The sequence below is a fragment of the Schistocerca americana genome, chromosome 1 (genome assembly GCF_021461395.2).
Source record: "Schistocerca americana isolate TAMUIC-IGC-003095 chromosome 1, iqSchAmer2.1, whole genome shotgun sequence".
Taxonomy (NCBI): domain Eukaryota; kingdom Metazoa; phylum Arthropoda; class Insecta; order Orthoptera; family Acrididae; genus Schistocerca; species Schistocerca americana.
Genome location: NC_060119.1, coordinates 838,011,855 through 838,024,369, shown reverse-complemented (window position 1 = coordinate 838,024,369; position 12,515 = coordinate 838,011,855). Strand labels below are relative to the sequence as shown.

Genomic DNA, 12,515 nt, shown 5'->3' with positions numbered 1-12,515 from the left:
AACTACTTAAACCTAACTAACCTAAGGACATCACACACATCCATGCCCGAGGCAGGATTCGAACCTGCGACCGAAGCGGTCGCGCGGTTCCAGACTGAAGCGCCCAGAACCCCTCGACCACATCGGCCGGCCAGACGCCGTGCAAAGTGTGCAGGATGCGACCGCACATAGCCCTTCCATATCTACTAGTAGACTTAGTAGAGAGCTTGGTATTCCTCAAACCACTGTATGGAGAGTTCTTCGTTACAAGCTGCACAAACGTGCGTACCATATCCAGGTCGTACATAAGCTTGAAGCGGAGAACTACGCACCCAGACAAGCTATGTGTCATGACATGCTACAAGCTGTGGAAAATGATAATTTGATGCAAAATGTCTTGTTCAGTGATGAAGCTACATTTCATACCTGTTGACATGTGAACAGACACAGCTGCAGAATCTGGGCAGACGAACAACCAAGTGTGCTGCAGGAGTGGCAACGGGACACAACAAAAGTGAATGTGTGGTTAGGGATAACGAGGTCAACAGTGTACGGGCCTCCTTCTTCACAGAACAAACCGTTACTGGAACCACATACCTAGACATGTTGGAACAGTTTTTGAAGCCCTAGTTGATATCTCATGGCATGATGGATACCGTTGTTTTTCCAACATCATGATGCACCACCCCTTTTTGCCCTCGTCGCTCGGGATTATCTGAATCAAGCATTTCCCGGCAGATGGATTGGTTGTGCCTCTCCACGGATGTGGGCGCCCCGCTATCCTCACTTGACACCCTTAGACTTTTTTGCACGGGGGTTTATTAAGTCTAAGGTATACCAAGTGAAGTTCCGCAGCACTGAACACTTAACACGGCGAATTCGAGCCGCAGCTGCTGAGATTACACCAGATATGCTTGGGAAGGTTTTTTGTTCTACAGTGGAGCGCTGGGGGGCGTGCCTAGACATGCAAGGTGGTCACATTGAAATGCACTGAAATTATGTCCTATTGTAAAATAAGTTGCAGTGCCATTACATATTGGTTAATAAAATTTGTTTAAGTACAGAATGTATAGTGACTTTAGAATCACAGAGCTATGTAAACAGGCATAATAAGGCGCTGCGGGCGGCAACGTCTATATAAGACAACAAGTGTCTGGCGCAATTGTTAGATCGGTTACTGCTGCTACAGTGGCAGGTAATCAAGATTTCAGTGAGTTTGAACTTGGTGTCGACGCACGAATTAGTGATGAGGTGCGGATTTTCCCGTACGACCATTTCATAGTGTACCTTGAATATCAGGAATCCAGTAAAACATCAGATCTCCGACATCGCTGATCCGGAAAAAGATCCGGCAATAACGGGACGAACGACGACTGAAGAGAATCGTTCAACGTGACAGCAGTGCAAGCGTTCCTCAAACTCCTGCAGATTTCAATTCTGGGCCGTCAATAAGTGTCAGCGTGCGAACCATTCAGTGAACATCATCGATATGGATTTTCGCAGGTGAAGGCCTACTCGTGTACACTTGATGACCGTACGACACAAAGTTTTACGCCTCACCTGGGCCCGTCAATACCGACATTGGACTGTTGATGACTGGAAATATGTTGCCTGGTCGGACGAGTCTCGTTTCAAGTATCGAGCGGATGGACTTTTAAGGGTATGGAGACAACCTCATGAATCCATGGACCCTCCATGTCAGCACGGGACAGTTCAAGCTGGTGGAGGCTGTGTAGTGGTGTGGGTTATGTGCAGTTGGAGTGATATGGAACCCCTGATACGTCTAGATACGACTCTGACAGGTGACACGTACGTAAGCATCCTGTCCGATCACGTGCATCCACTCATGTCCATTGTATATTCCGACGGACTCGAGCAATTCCTGCAGGACAATGTGACACCCCACACGTTCGGAATTGCTACAGAGTGGCTCCAGGAACACTCTTCTGGGATGCCTTGCAACGTACTGTTCAGAAGAGATCTCCAGCCCCTCGTACTCTTACGGATTTATAGACCACCTGCAGGATTCATGGTGTCAATTTCCTCCAGCACTACTTCAGACATTAGTCAAATCCATGGCACGTCGTGTTGTGGCAAGTCTGTGAGGTAGCGGGACCCCTGCACGATATTAGGCAAGTGTACTAGTTTCTTTGGCTCTTCACTTTATTTGGTTTCCATATTATGAGAGATGGTAGTATGGACCAAACCAAGAAAAATGTACAGTAGGTATGTCGTTGACAAAGGAAGATTGAAGTTCATTGTCCCCTCCACGCCGAGGTCTTTAGAGACGCAGCACAGACTCGTGTTGTTTCAAGGATGGGGAAGAAAATTGGCGCACTCTTTCAAAGGAATCATCTCGGCATTTGCCTGTGTAAGATAAACAATGGAAAACCTAAATCTGGGTGGCCGGAAGCGGATTTGAACCGTCGTCCTCCCAAATGCGAGTCCAGTGTGCTAACTACAGCGCCACTTCTCTCGTTAAATATCCAGTAAACATGGGTTGCATATATTAAGACCTACGAGCACTTTTACACCTTGTAAGTTTATCGCCTGGTTCGTCTGTTTACAGATAGTGAATGTCTGCCCACTGCCAGGCGTGGTCCTTGTATTACTGCGCGTTATGTTCCATGGCTTAGAACTCGAATTTATTTCAGTGAATAGGCCCGGTAATCTATTTTATTTACAGGTGAATATAACCTATTCACAAAATTACTATAGAAATTAATTAGGAACGCAACTGACAACGCTAGACTGGCGAATTACCATGAGACAGTACGTACAAGACGGGAGCTCTTAACACTTTCTGGTTGCGTTCTCTCTTCCCGAGCACGGAGTCCCGGGTTCGATTCCCGTCGGGGTCAGGAATTTTCACCTGCCTCGAGATGACTGGGTGTTTGTGTTGTCCTCATCCTTTCATCATTATTCATGTGCGTGGCGAGATGGGACTGAGCAAAGGTTGGGAATTTGTACGGGCGCCGATAACCGCGCAGTTGAGCGCCCCACAAACCAAACATCGTCATCATCATCATTTAACACTTTCTGAAATTGCCAAAGATTGCTTTTCTTAGAATTCTTACTTTGATTAAATAATCAGCATAACACCTCTATTAATAATGGCAACAACGATGATCATGGGGTTAAATTATTTTCCTCGGGTTTAGCTGAGGGGAAGCAGCAATTAAAAAAGTTTACTTTTGCTGAGATTCACATTTATTTTATTCTAAAGCAGGAAAAACACTAAAGTGACAATTAGCCTCTATATTGAAGCCCACAGAGTGGTAAGACCTTCAAAAACTTTTCAATTAGTTCTCTAAAGAAATATGGCTGTAGTCACATATGAGTTATCGATGGGACAGGGGGTAAAATACGTACACTGCACTCATTAACACAACAAGCATGCTACTTCAGATCCACGCCTATGCGGTTAGCGCAATATTGGACGCGTACCAAAAACTGTGTAATGTTACGAGCAAATTATGTAAAGTATGATCTCAACTCGGCTATATATAGCTGGCAAACACGTACTATCTAATTCCTTCGCTGTTCACTTCTTTTTATGAAACCACTAGTGGAAGTACATGCAACTGATTAAATTTGTTTGGTCAGTTTACGTTAAACCGAATAATATTCTCCCAGTAAATTCAGTAGCAACATGAAGGTACACGATGAAATCTGCTCACATGGACCCGAATCTGATACTGGCATACGAAGACAAGGGGCGATTGGGAGAAAGGGGGGGGGGGGGGGGGAGGGAGGTCCTATTGGTGCACTAATATCTCTCTCCGTACACTTGTAATGCAAGCAGATTGTGACAGAGTGCAATCTAGCTAGAGTAAGCCACGTACTCCCTCCAAATACAGCTTGTACATCACATGTTAAGTTCAAATGGAGTCCTCGAAATACATTCGGACCTCCAATTAACTGTTGTTTATTGAACTGTCCAGCCAAATCAATATCAATAGCCTTCAGACTCCGATACACAGGATAGCTGCGCCGCCAGCGACGTCGCCATGCACGTCCCCGAGGCATTGCTGTGGCATACATAGAAAAAACAAATAATAATGTCAAACAAAAGGTCGCTGGCTGTACTCGTACTCTATTATTTAACTTTGCAGTGTGCGAAATGCCACATGGGGACAGAAACTACACAGGTTTAATCTAACAGGTAGCACTGGGGTGCCCTCGTGGTTGGGTAAATTCACAAAGAAACCGGCACAAATTAAATAAAATTTCCACGCAAAACGGCTATATCCTGACAAATATTGAACTGAATAAGCTTCTACTGGAACGAAGTTACTTACCAACGTAATCTGAGCCACGTTAGAATAGACAAATGGCGAGAACATATGGTCGAACACAAGTCACAAAGAAAACACCAAAAATTCGATAAAATTCCCCTCACAAAAATAGTATGGTTACAATCATATTCACTCAATAAACTTTAGAACACAATCAGAAGCACACTAGCTTGAACTCTGAGCACCGTTAGGCAAGTTCGCGACAAATGGAGCCGGCATATGGACAAGAACTGCATACAAAGAAAAGCCTGAAATTGATAAGGTAATGAACCAAAAGTATTCCGTTCCAGCAACAGAATGAGATCACACAAAACGAAACATTGAGAAAACGCCCTGCAATCGAGATAAGAGTGTGAACTTACGGTCCTCGCTACACATTAACACACGACTAAGTCTCCTTCTTTTACCATCCAATCCACTAAATTTTGATAATTAAGACATCATTTAAAGTTACTCTGACCAAATTGACTCTGAAAGAAACTTATTAGCATTCTGTACGACTAAACAACACATTCCAGTACCTTCTATTTACTGTAATGTGGGGAGCCCCATAGAGCTACTACGTCCTCACCGTTCGCCAGCCAGCCCAAGACTGCCTCGTGTGACAAAACTAGAGGGCAACGGTTCTCTAGTCAGACCGAGTAGAGGGAGTTGGTCCTCCTCGGCAGTGACCATCCTGATACCTTCTATTCTGCTAACTTGGTTTATCTTTGTTGCTAGTTTCCCTCTGCTGAACTTGCTTACAAGATTAAGTTGGTACAAACTCCACTCTACTACCACTATCTCTCACTTTCTTACACTCAAACACACTAGACTGGAAGCAGAGCGGAGAAGAAAAGGAGCGTTACATGTAAATTAAACACAAAAGAGGCCACCTTTTCAGCCACCAGGCGTAGTACGTCAATAAAAAGGAGAATGGTTATTGAGAACTTTTAACATTGGAGCGCGTCAGCAATCGTGAATAATTTAATGATTATAAGGAACACACCTCGATTTCAAATAGAAACCGGATATCGACCTAGGTTTCGGCGCGGATAACCACGCCTTCTTCGGAACACACTAAAACCACAAACTGCCTAAAGAGGCATGGTTCAACATTAATACTGAACGCCCAAAAGGGCAAATGATTCGAATAAAATGTAAAATAAACAGTACGTGTGTGCCATGTCAAACAGCTGTACTTAGCTCAAAGGTCAAAAGCGTGCTTCCTCACCCCAGCCAACGTTCGGTGGGCCGCGGGTTCTCAAGTAAACTGAGGTGGCGCCGGCAGCTAGGCTGTGAGAATGTCAGAACGGAACGCGCACACCTGAGACCCCGCGGCCCATCGAACGTTGGCTGAGGTGATGAAGCACGCTTCTGACGTTCGAGCTAAGTACAGCTATTGACATGGTACACACGTACCGTTTATTTTACATTTTATGCGAGTCTTTTACCCTTTTGGGCGTTCTGTATTAATGTTGGACATTGCCTCTTCAGGAAGTTTGTAGTTTTAGTGTGTTTCGAAGAAGGCGTGGTTATCCGCGGCGAAACCTAGGTCGACATCCGAATTCTATTTGCAATCGAGGCGGATTCTTTATAATCATTAGAATGGTTATTGATATCCCAGCTAACGATACCAAATAACCATTTAATGAAAACAACAACTGGACCGAAACAGCAGTGGCGCTTCAACCTTGGCTGATATGCAGAACTTCTCTTCCACTGAGCAAGTGCTCATAGCTCTGAAGCTATGCACTCCAGAGCCCATGTTTACTGGAAATTCTTTTCTGTTTTTTCTGAGTATTACCTCCTCCCAAAATACGGAAATCAAAGGGCTTACTGTAGAAGAGATCTGTTTCACAGTATCGAAGATGAAGAAGTGCTCTTAACTCTTAAGTTATGTATTTCAGAGCTCGTGTTTACTAGACTATTTGGTTCGAATGATCGTTCCTGTCGTATCCCTGAATGCTAACCATTACTCCTGGGACGCCCCGTATAAGAGCGTGGAACCGTTAGTTAGAGGTAGTGTTCACTTAGCGAAACGGAACTAGCAGGATTTAATTTAAGCATATAGATTCCATTGTGTCTGGTGATTAGAGAACTGTTTTTCCGCATGTCTTTTACCTGTATATGTTTAACTGTATTCCTCTATAGCTGCGTGGATGTTTTCGGCAGAAGTTACAAGGAGTCAGATGGAGATTCCAGTCAACTGGCTAGAGTTGGAAGTCTTTCTGAAGGCAGTTGAACTGCTACAGGGCTTTTCATATTAACATTGGAGTACTGGAAGGCGTCCCATCAGCACAACTGTAGCGGGGCAGAGAATTAATTCGGGTCCGCCAAGAAACGCTCAGAGTAAATCTATGGAATAAAACGTCACGTAATTTGTCTGTCGTGGGATTTCACGCCACGCCACGTAAGCTCTGAGGATCGGTGGACTCGTTCGATGCACTCTTCTCGCTGCTACGTCCTGTCGAACGATCTACACCTGCGTAACATCTGTAATGTACATTCAGTTGAACCAGCTTACTGTTGTCCGGAAAGGGAGAGGGGTGCTGGAAGAAGCAAAGCTGTGACGGCGGGTAGGAAGGTGTGCCTTCGTAACTCAGTCGGTAAGAGAGTTGCCCGCGATAGGCAAAGTTCTTGGGCAGAGCGCCGTTCCGGCACACTGTTTTAATGTGACAGGAAATTTTGATAGGAAAACATTGCGTAAAGTTTTATTATTCAATGTCTCTTCAGACCTGGAACCCTGGACGAAACGACATTAGCTGCGGTAAGTGGCCAAAATGATTATTTCACTCTCCAGACGAGTGTGCGCAGTTTTGAAACTTTCTGGAAGATTAAAACTGTGTGTTGGACCGAGACTCGAACTTGGGGTCTTTATCAGCATTGTGGATTTGGATATGTGGTAATGTGGGCTAGGTTAAGCGCCAGAAAATACAGTTGTGTACATTTCAAGGCTCCAGAACGACATGTTGTGCTGTGTATACATCATAAAGAAACGGAGTGGTGCCGCTTGGCTCGTTCGCAGCGTTGTTACCCACATCTGTTGTAGCCTGTCAGTGGGAGCGCTGAACGCTGTGTGCGTGCGTGTTGCAGGGAAGCGCATGTGCGTGGGCGAGGAGCTGGCGCGTGTCGTGCTGTGGCTCTACTGCGGCGCGCTGCTGCAGCGCCTGCGCGTCTCCGCCCCCGACGCCGCCGCCGGGCCGGACCTGCGCGGCGCCTGCGGCATCACCCTGACGCCGCCCCCGCAGCCTCTGCGCTTCACCCCCCGCTGACCGCCTCCACCCGCGCCATCTTCTCTGCCCTCTCTCTCTCTCTCTCTCTCTCTCTCATAGCTTAATAAAGAAAGTCATATGTATCCACTCACTGGCTCGATAATCGTATTTGACCGAAAACTCCCTTTACAACATCCCACATCTGCCCTGGATATTTTGCCATGACAGCATCATGTGACAGAAAAAAACAGCTTTTCTTTTGATTTTCTTTACCTCGCCTCCGACAAGTAGTCAATTTTTTCAAGGCTATAAGAAGAGAGTAGCATTTATCTGTGACGAAATGTATACATTTCTTTAATAAAACGCTACATATGTACAATGAATGAATGGTATTAACTGTGTCTTACGTTTATGTAAATATTCAAAAAACATTAACGCCTACCATTCGCAACCTAATGGAAAAGAACTGACTCCTTATCCATCTTCACGCAAAATCCATGCCCCGGCCTTTACTGACTGTATTACTTTTTGTCCTTTTCCTGACATTTGCAATATCCCATGGCTAGTGCATGAGAAATAGAGGATGTATCAAAAAGAATCATCCGATTTCGCACGTCTATATTTCTGAAATTAATAAATACACACAATGAATTTTGGTTTTTGATGAATGGGGAACTCAAAAAGTTTTTTCTTTCGTACCATTTCATAGGTGTTCAATGTGGCTACCTTGAGATGCACGATATGTGTCATTGCGGTATTAGCCCGCAGCTCATGGTCTCGCGGTCGCGTTCTCGCTTCCCGAGCACGCGGTCCCGGGTTCGATTCCTGGCAGGGTCAGGGATTTTGACCTGCCTCGAGATGACTGGGTGTTTGTGTTGTCCTCATAATTTCATCATCATTCATGAAAGTGGCGAGATTGGATTGAGCAAAGGTTGGGAATTTGTACGGGTGCTGATAACCGTGCAGTTGAGCGCCCCACGAACCAAACATCCTCATCATCAGTGTGGTACTGAAATTGTTCCCACACTGCAGCGAGCATATCTTGAGTTACAACTTCCACCTCTGCTGTTGTGCGATGTCTTAGTTTATTCATTGCTGTTGGTAACGGAGGCACATAAACACAGTCTTTTATAACCCCCTCCGCCCCCTCCCCCCAAGAAATAATCACATCCAGTTAGCTCCGTGGAACTCGGAGGCCAGTAATGTAAGGCTGAATCATTTGGTCCAGTGCAACCGGTCCATCGTTCAGTAATCCTTTGATTTAAAAACTCCCGCCCTTCCAGATGCCAGTGTGGCGGTGCCCCATCCTATTGGTAAATGAAATCGTTCGAATCAGTCTCCAACCGTGGAAAAAAAGAGTTTTCAAGCATATAGAGATATTTGCTGCCTGTAACAATGTTCTCGGCAAATAAAAATGGACCATGCACCTTTCCCATGAAACTGCACAAAATACATTAAATTTTAGAGAGTCCCTTTCACCTGTTAAACAACGTCATGTGGTTGTTCCGTACTCCATCCATATTTTCACATCATGACGGTTCACCTTTCCATTTAAGTGGAATGTTTCCTCGTCACTAAACATTAAGCGTAGTAGAAAACTGTCATCCACCCATCTTGTCAAGAACGAAATTACAGAACTCCATACGCTGTTGTTTGTCACCTTCACTAAGACTTTGCCGTAGCTGAATTTTGTGTGGTTTCATGTGTAAACGTCGACGCAACACACGGTAGACGGACATTGGGGCTATGTTGAGCTGTCGAGCTGCACGGCGAACCTATTTCTGAGGACTCCATGTGAATCGGATCCGTTCGACGTCTGTGTCAGACATTCGTGGACGGCCCGGCGATTTGCCTTCACACAAAAACCACCTTTTTCTCGGAATTATTAATTCCATCGTCTAAAGCTCTACTCTGTAGGATGATCCACACTATACCTAGTATGAAAGTTACGCTGAACAGTTATTACTGATCCGCACTGCGCAAGACGTAGTACTCAAAACGCTACCTCTTGTCCCGACACCATTCTTGTTAGAGCTGAAGTGCGTTCACATCCTGATACCTAGCGGGAACCATGTAAAACTCGAGATTTTACTCTATCCAACGGTACGTTGTTCACGCACACATCTCAAATAACATAACAGTTGCGTTTTTTTAATTTTTTATCTTTTATTTATTTATTTATTTATTTATTTTTGTAATAGGATGATTCTTCTTGATGCACCCAGTACTGCCGCCTAAGTTCGTAACGTTTTCCCATAAGTTTAATAAACACAGTAGACACCCGTACTGCAGACTTTAGTCACCAATAAAATATCCCGTCCTTCACTATTTACAATAGTCTTCCAACTGTGCGGTAACTTTTCAATTCCACGACTGACGAAATCATGTCATTCTGAGGCGAAGAACTCGTCGAACCATATTCAGTGAGCATTTTCATCCAGAAAGGAAGTTGCTTGAAGGTTGTTCGATAGAGAGGGGAAAAGGTGAAAATCTCTGGGCGCAAGGTCAGATGAGTAAGGTGGCTGCGAAGTGACTTCCCAACCCAATTCCTGTCTACTGTCTCTTTGTCTGTCTAGCAGAATGCGAGCGGGCGTTTTGAGAAGTTGCATCATTTCACGCAGTGTTCCTGGTCGTTGTTCTAGGATTGCGTCTGCAAGACGTATCAGTTGTTGGCAGTAAATGTCAGCAGTGATGCTTACACCACGGAAAAGGAAATGGTAGTACAGGCACACCGTCGCCGCTCCAATAGGCGCATAACATTATGTTCTATAGATGCTCGCAGATCTCTGTACGGGGAGTGGCTGCTTTGTTTGGGCTCGAACATTCCTTTCCTTTCATTGTGTTAGCATAAAGACGAAATTCCTTGTCACTAGTAACGATACAGGATAGGAATGGTCGGTGCTGAACACCAAGCAGAGATGCACGTATGGCGACCCTCTAAAGTGCGCGTCATATATCTTGGCGGCCGAGTTTAGGTTCGTTCTGCGCATCTGACGTCACAAAACACAGTCAGCCAATGAACAGAGAACGACGTTGCCACATCTCGACTGCAGTGCAGAGCACGGACGAGTGTCTTCAGTTTTAGAAACGTTCAGTCATAAATAAAGTAATAGAACAAAAGTAATGTCTTGATAGCAGACTTTCTTTTATAGAAAGTTTGGAAAAAGCATTCTTTATACCAATTGCTTCATATTCTATTAATTAAACCAAACAAGCAATAAGACTCCTAATTCACGCGATAGCGAAGAAAGGTGTTTGTTTCAATCTCACGAACTGCTTTTTCGCAATAAACAACAGCGGTAAGTGTTTATTTCCTATCGTACTTCGACGAAGCATGAGTAATTCATAGTCGTACCAACAATGTTTATAAGTAGTTGCGTGAAGAGTCCTTATGGAGTTACACTGTCTGATGAGGTGAGATAGTGAAACGGTTAAGGTGTTGGGCTGCCAAGTGAAAGGTTATGAGTTCAAACCTTGTGTGGTGCTTAATATTTTCTTAATTTAAAAACAATATTGGAGTGTCTTACTTCACGAATTTTATTCGTTTGAATGAAATTTCTAGTGCTTTGCCTCTTCATTAACTTTTTCGCTGCTGCAGACACGTGCTCCCCGCATTCCGCGCTGTGCGCGATTTTGTCATCACTGCACTTCTCGCCTGTGCAGACACATGGTGTTCCCACTGCTTTGACACACTTATCATTCGATTTCACAAAAACTATTTGGCCAAAAAATTTGATTTTTACACTTCTTCTTGACTGATACCTTCCCCCCATAAATGACTTAATTTTGTTTTGATGTGCAGCATTAAATGTAGTAAACCATTGCACGAAATTTTGAAGAGTTTGCAGATGTAAAAGTCCATAGCGTATACTTTCCGTATGGTTGATTTTAGTTGCCACAATGTTGAGAATGAAATGTGGACAAGATACCTAAATTTCATATAATATTTACTGTATAACAATATCTCATTTAATTTAAGTACCACATAGGTGTCGTATGTATTATTGAGAAATATTCCGTCTTTCGCGACTGTAATAAAAGTTTTATTTACACACTGCGCGTTTGGCTTTATTTTAAAGCACTTCCATCGGTAAAAGGGATGGCACATACACAATGGTATTCATGTTCTCTTTCTTGTTTTTGTTCCACAGTCGCAGTTTTACCAATGGTATTGAAATATATCCCTCTTCTGCAACTGTAATAAGCGACTTATTTAGACCAGACGCGTTTCTCTCTTTTGAAGCATCATGTATTTTGTGTCCTCCATTGCCAAGTCACCTTTCGTAGTTTTGTGCTGCGGTAGCACAATATTCAACGTTTGTGTTGGCTCATCAGTGTTTTAGCAAATAAATGCTGTTTTATGTGCCACACACAAAATTATATTTGACATAGCTCTGAGCACTTCACTGACAGACGGTATATTCAAGTCCTAATGTTTTTGTAAGTCCACAGTTTTGTTTAATGTATTTTGTCTACTTCCTTTTGATTGATTGAAGTGCTTTAAAATAAAGCCAAACGTGCCCAGTGTAAGTAAAACTTTTGTTACAGTCGCGAAAGGTGGAATATTTCTCAATATTACATACGACACTTATGTGGTACTTAAATTAAATTAAATATATAGGTATCTTGTCCACATTTCATTCTCAACATTGTGGCAACTAAAATCGACTATCCGGAAAGTATACTCTATGGACTTTTACCTCTGCAAACTCTTCAAAATTTCGTGCAATGGTTTACTATATTTAATGCTGCATAATAACTGCGTTGAACATCGAAACAAAATTAAGTCATTTATGGGGGGAAGGTATCAGTCAAGAAGATAGGTAAAAATCTAATTTTTGAACAAAATAGTTTTTGTGGAATCGAATGATAAAGAGTGTCAAAGCAGTCGGAACACAATGTGTCTGCACAGGCGAGCAGTGCAGTTACAAAATCGCTCACAGCGCGGAATGCAGGGAGCACGTCTTTGTAGCAGCGTGATCTTTTCAAAGGCGTTATCCCAATACACGACGCAAATGTTTCTCCTGCCTACGCTACGTTCAAC

The 12,515-nt window shown here is 43.7% G+C and overlaps 1 protein-coding gene across 1 annotated transcript in view; it reads left to right on the top strand.

Annotated features, from left to right (window-relative positions):
* Positions 1 to 7,854, top strand: part of LOC124546658 (cytochrome P450 306a1) — a 382,827-nt gene extending 374,973 nt beyond the window's left edge. Inside the window, exon 8 of the mRNA XM_047125053.1 lies at positions 7,353 to 7,854. Within this exon, the coding sequence (XP_046981009.1) occupies positions 7,353 to 7,531 (179 nt within the window). The 3' untranslated portion in view covers positions 7,532 to 7,854. The remainder of the gene's footprint in view (positions 1 to 7,352) is intronic.
* Positions 7,855 to 12,515: the final 4,661 nt, after the last annotated feature.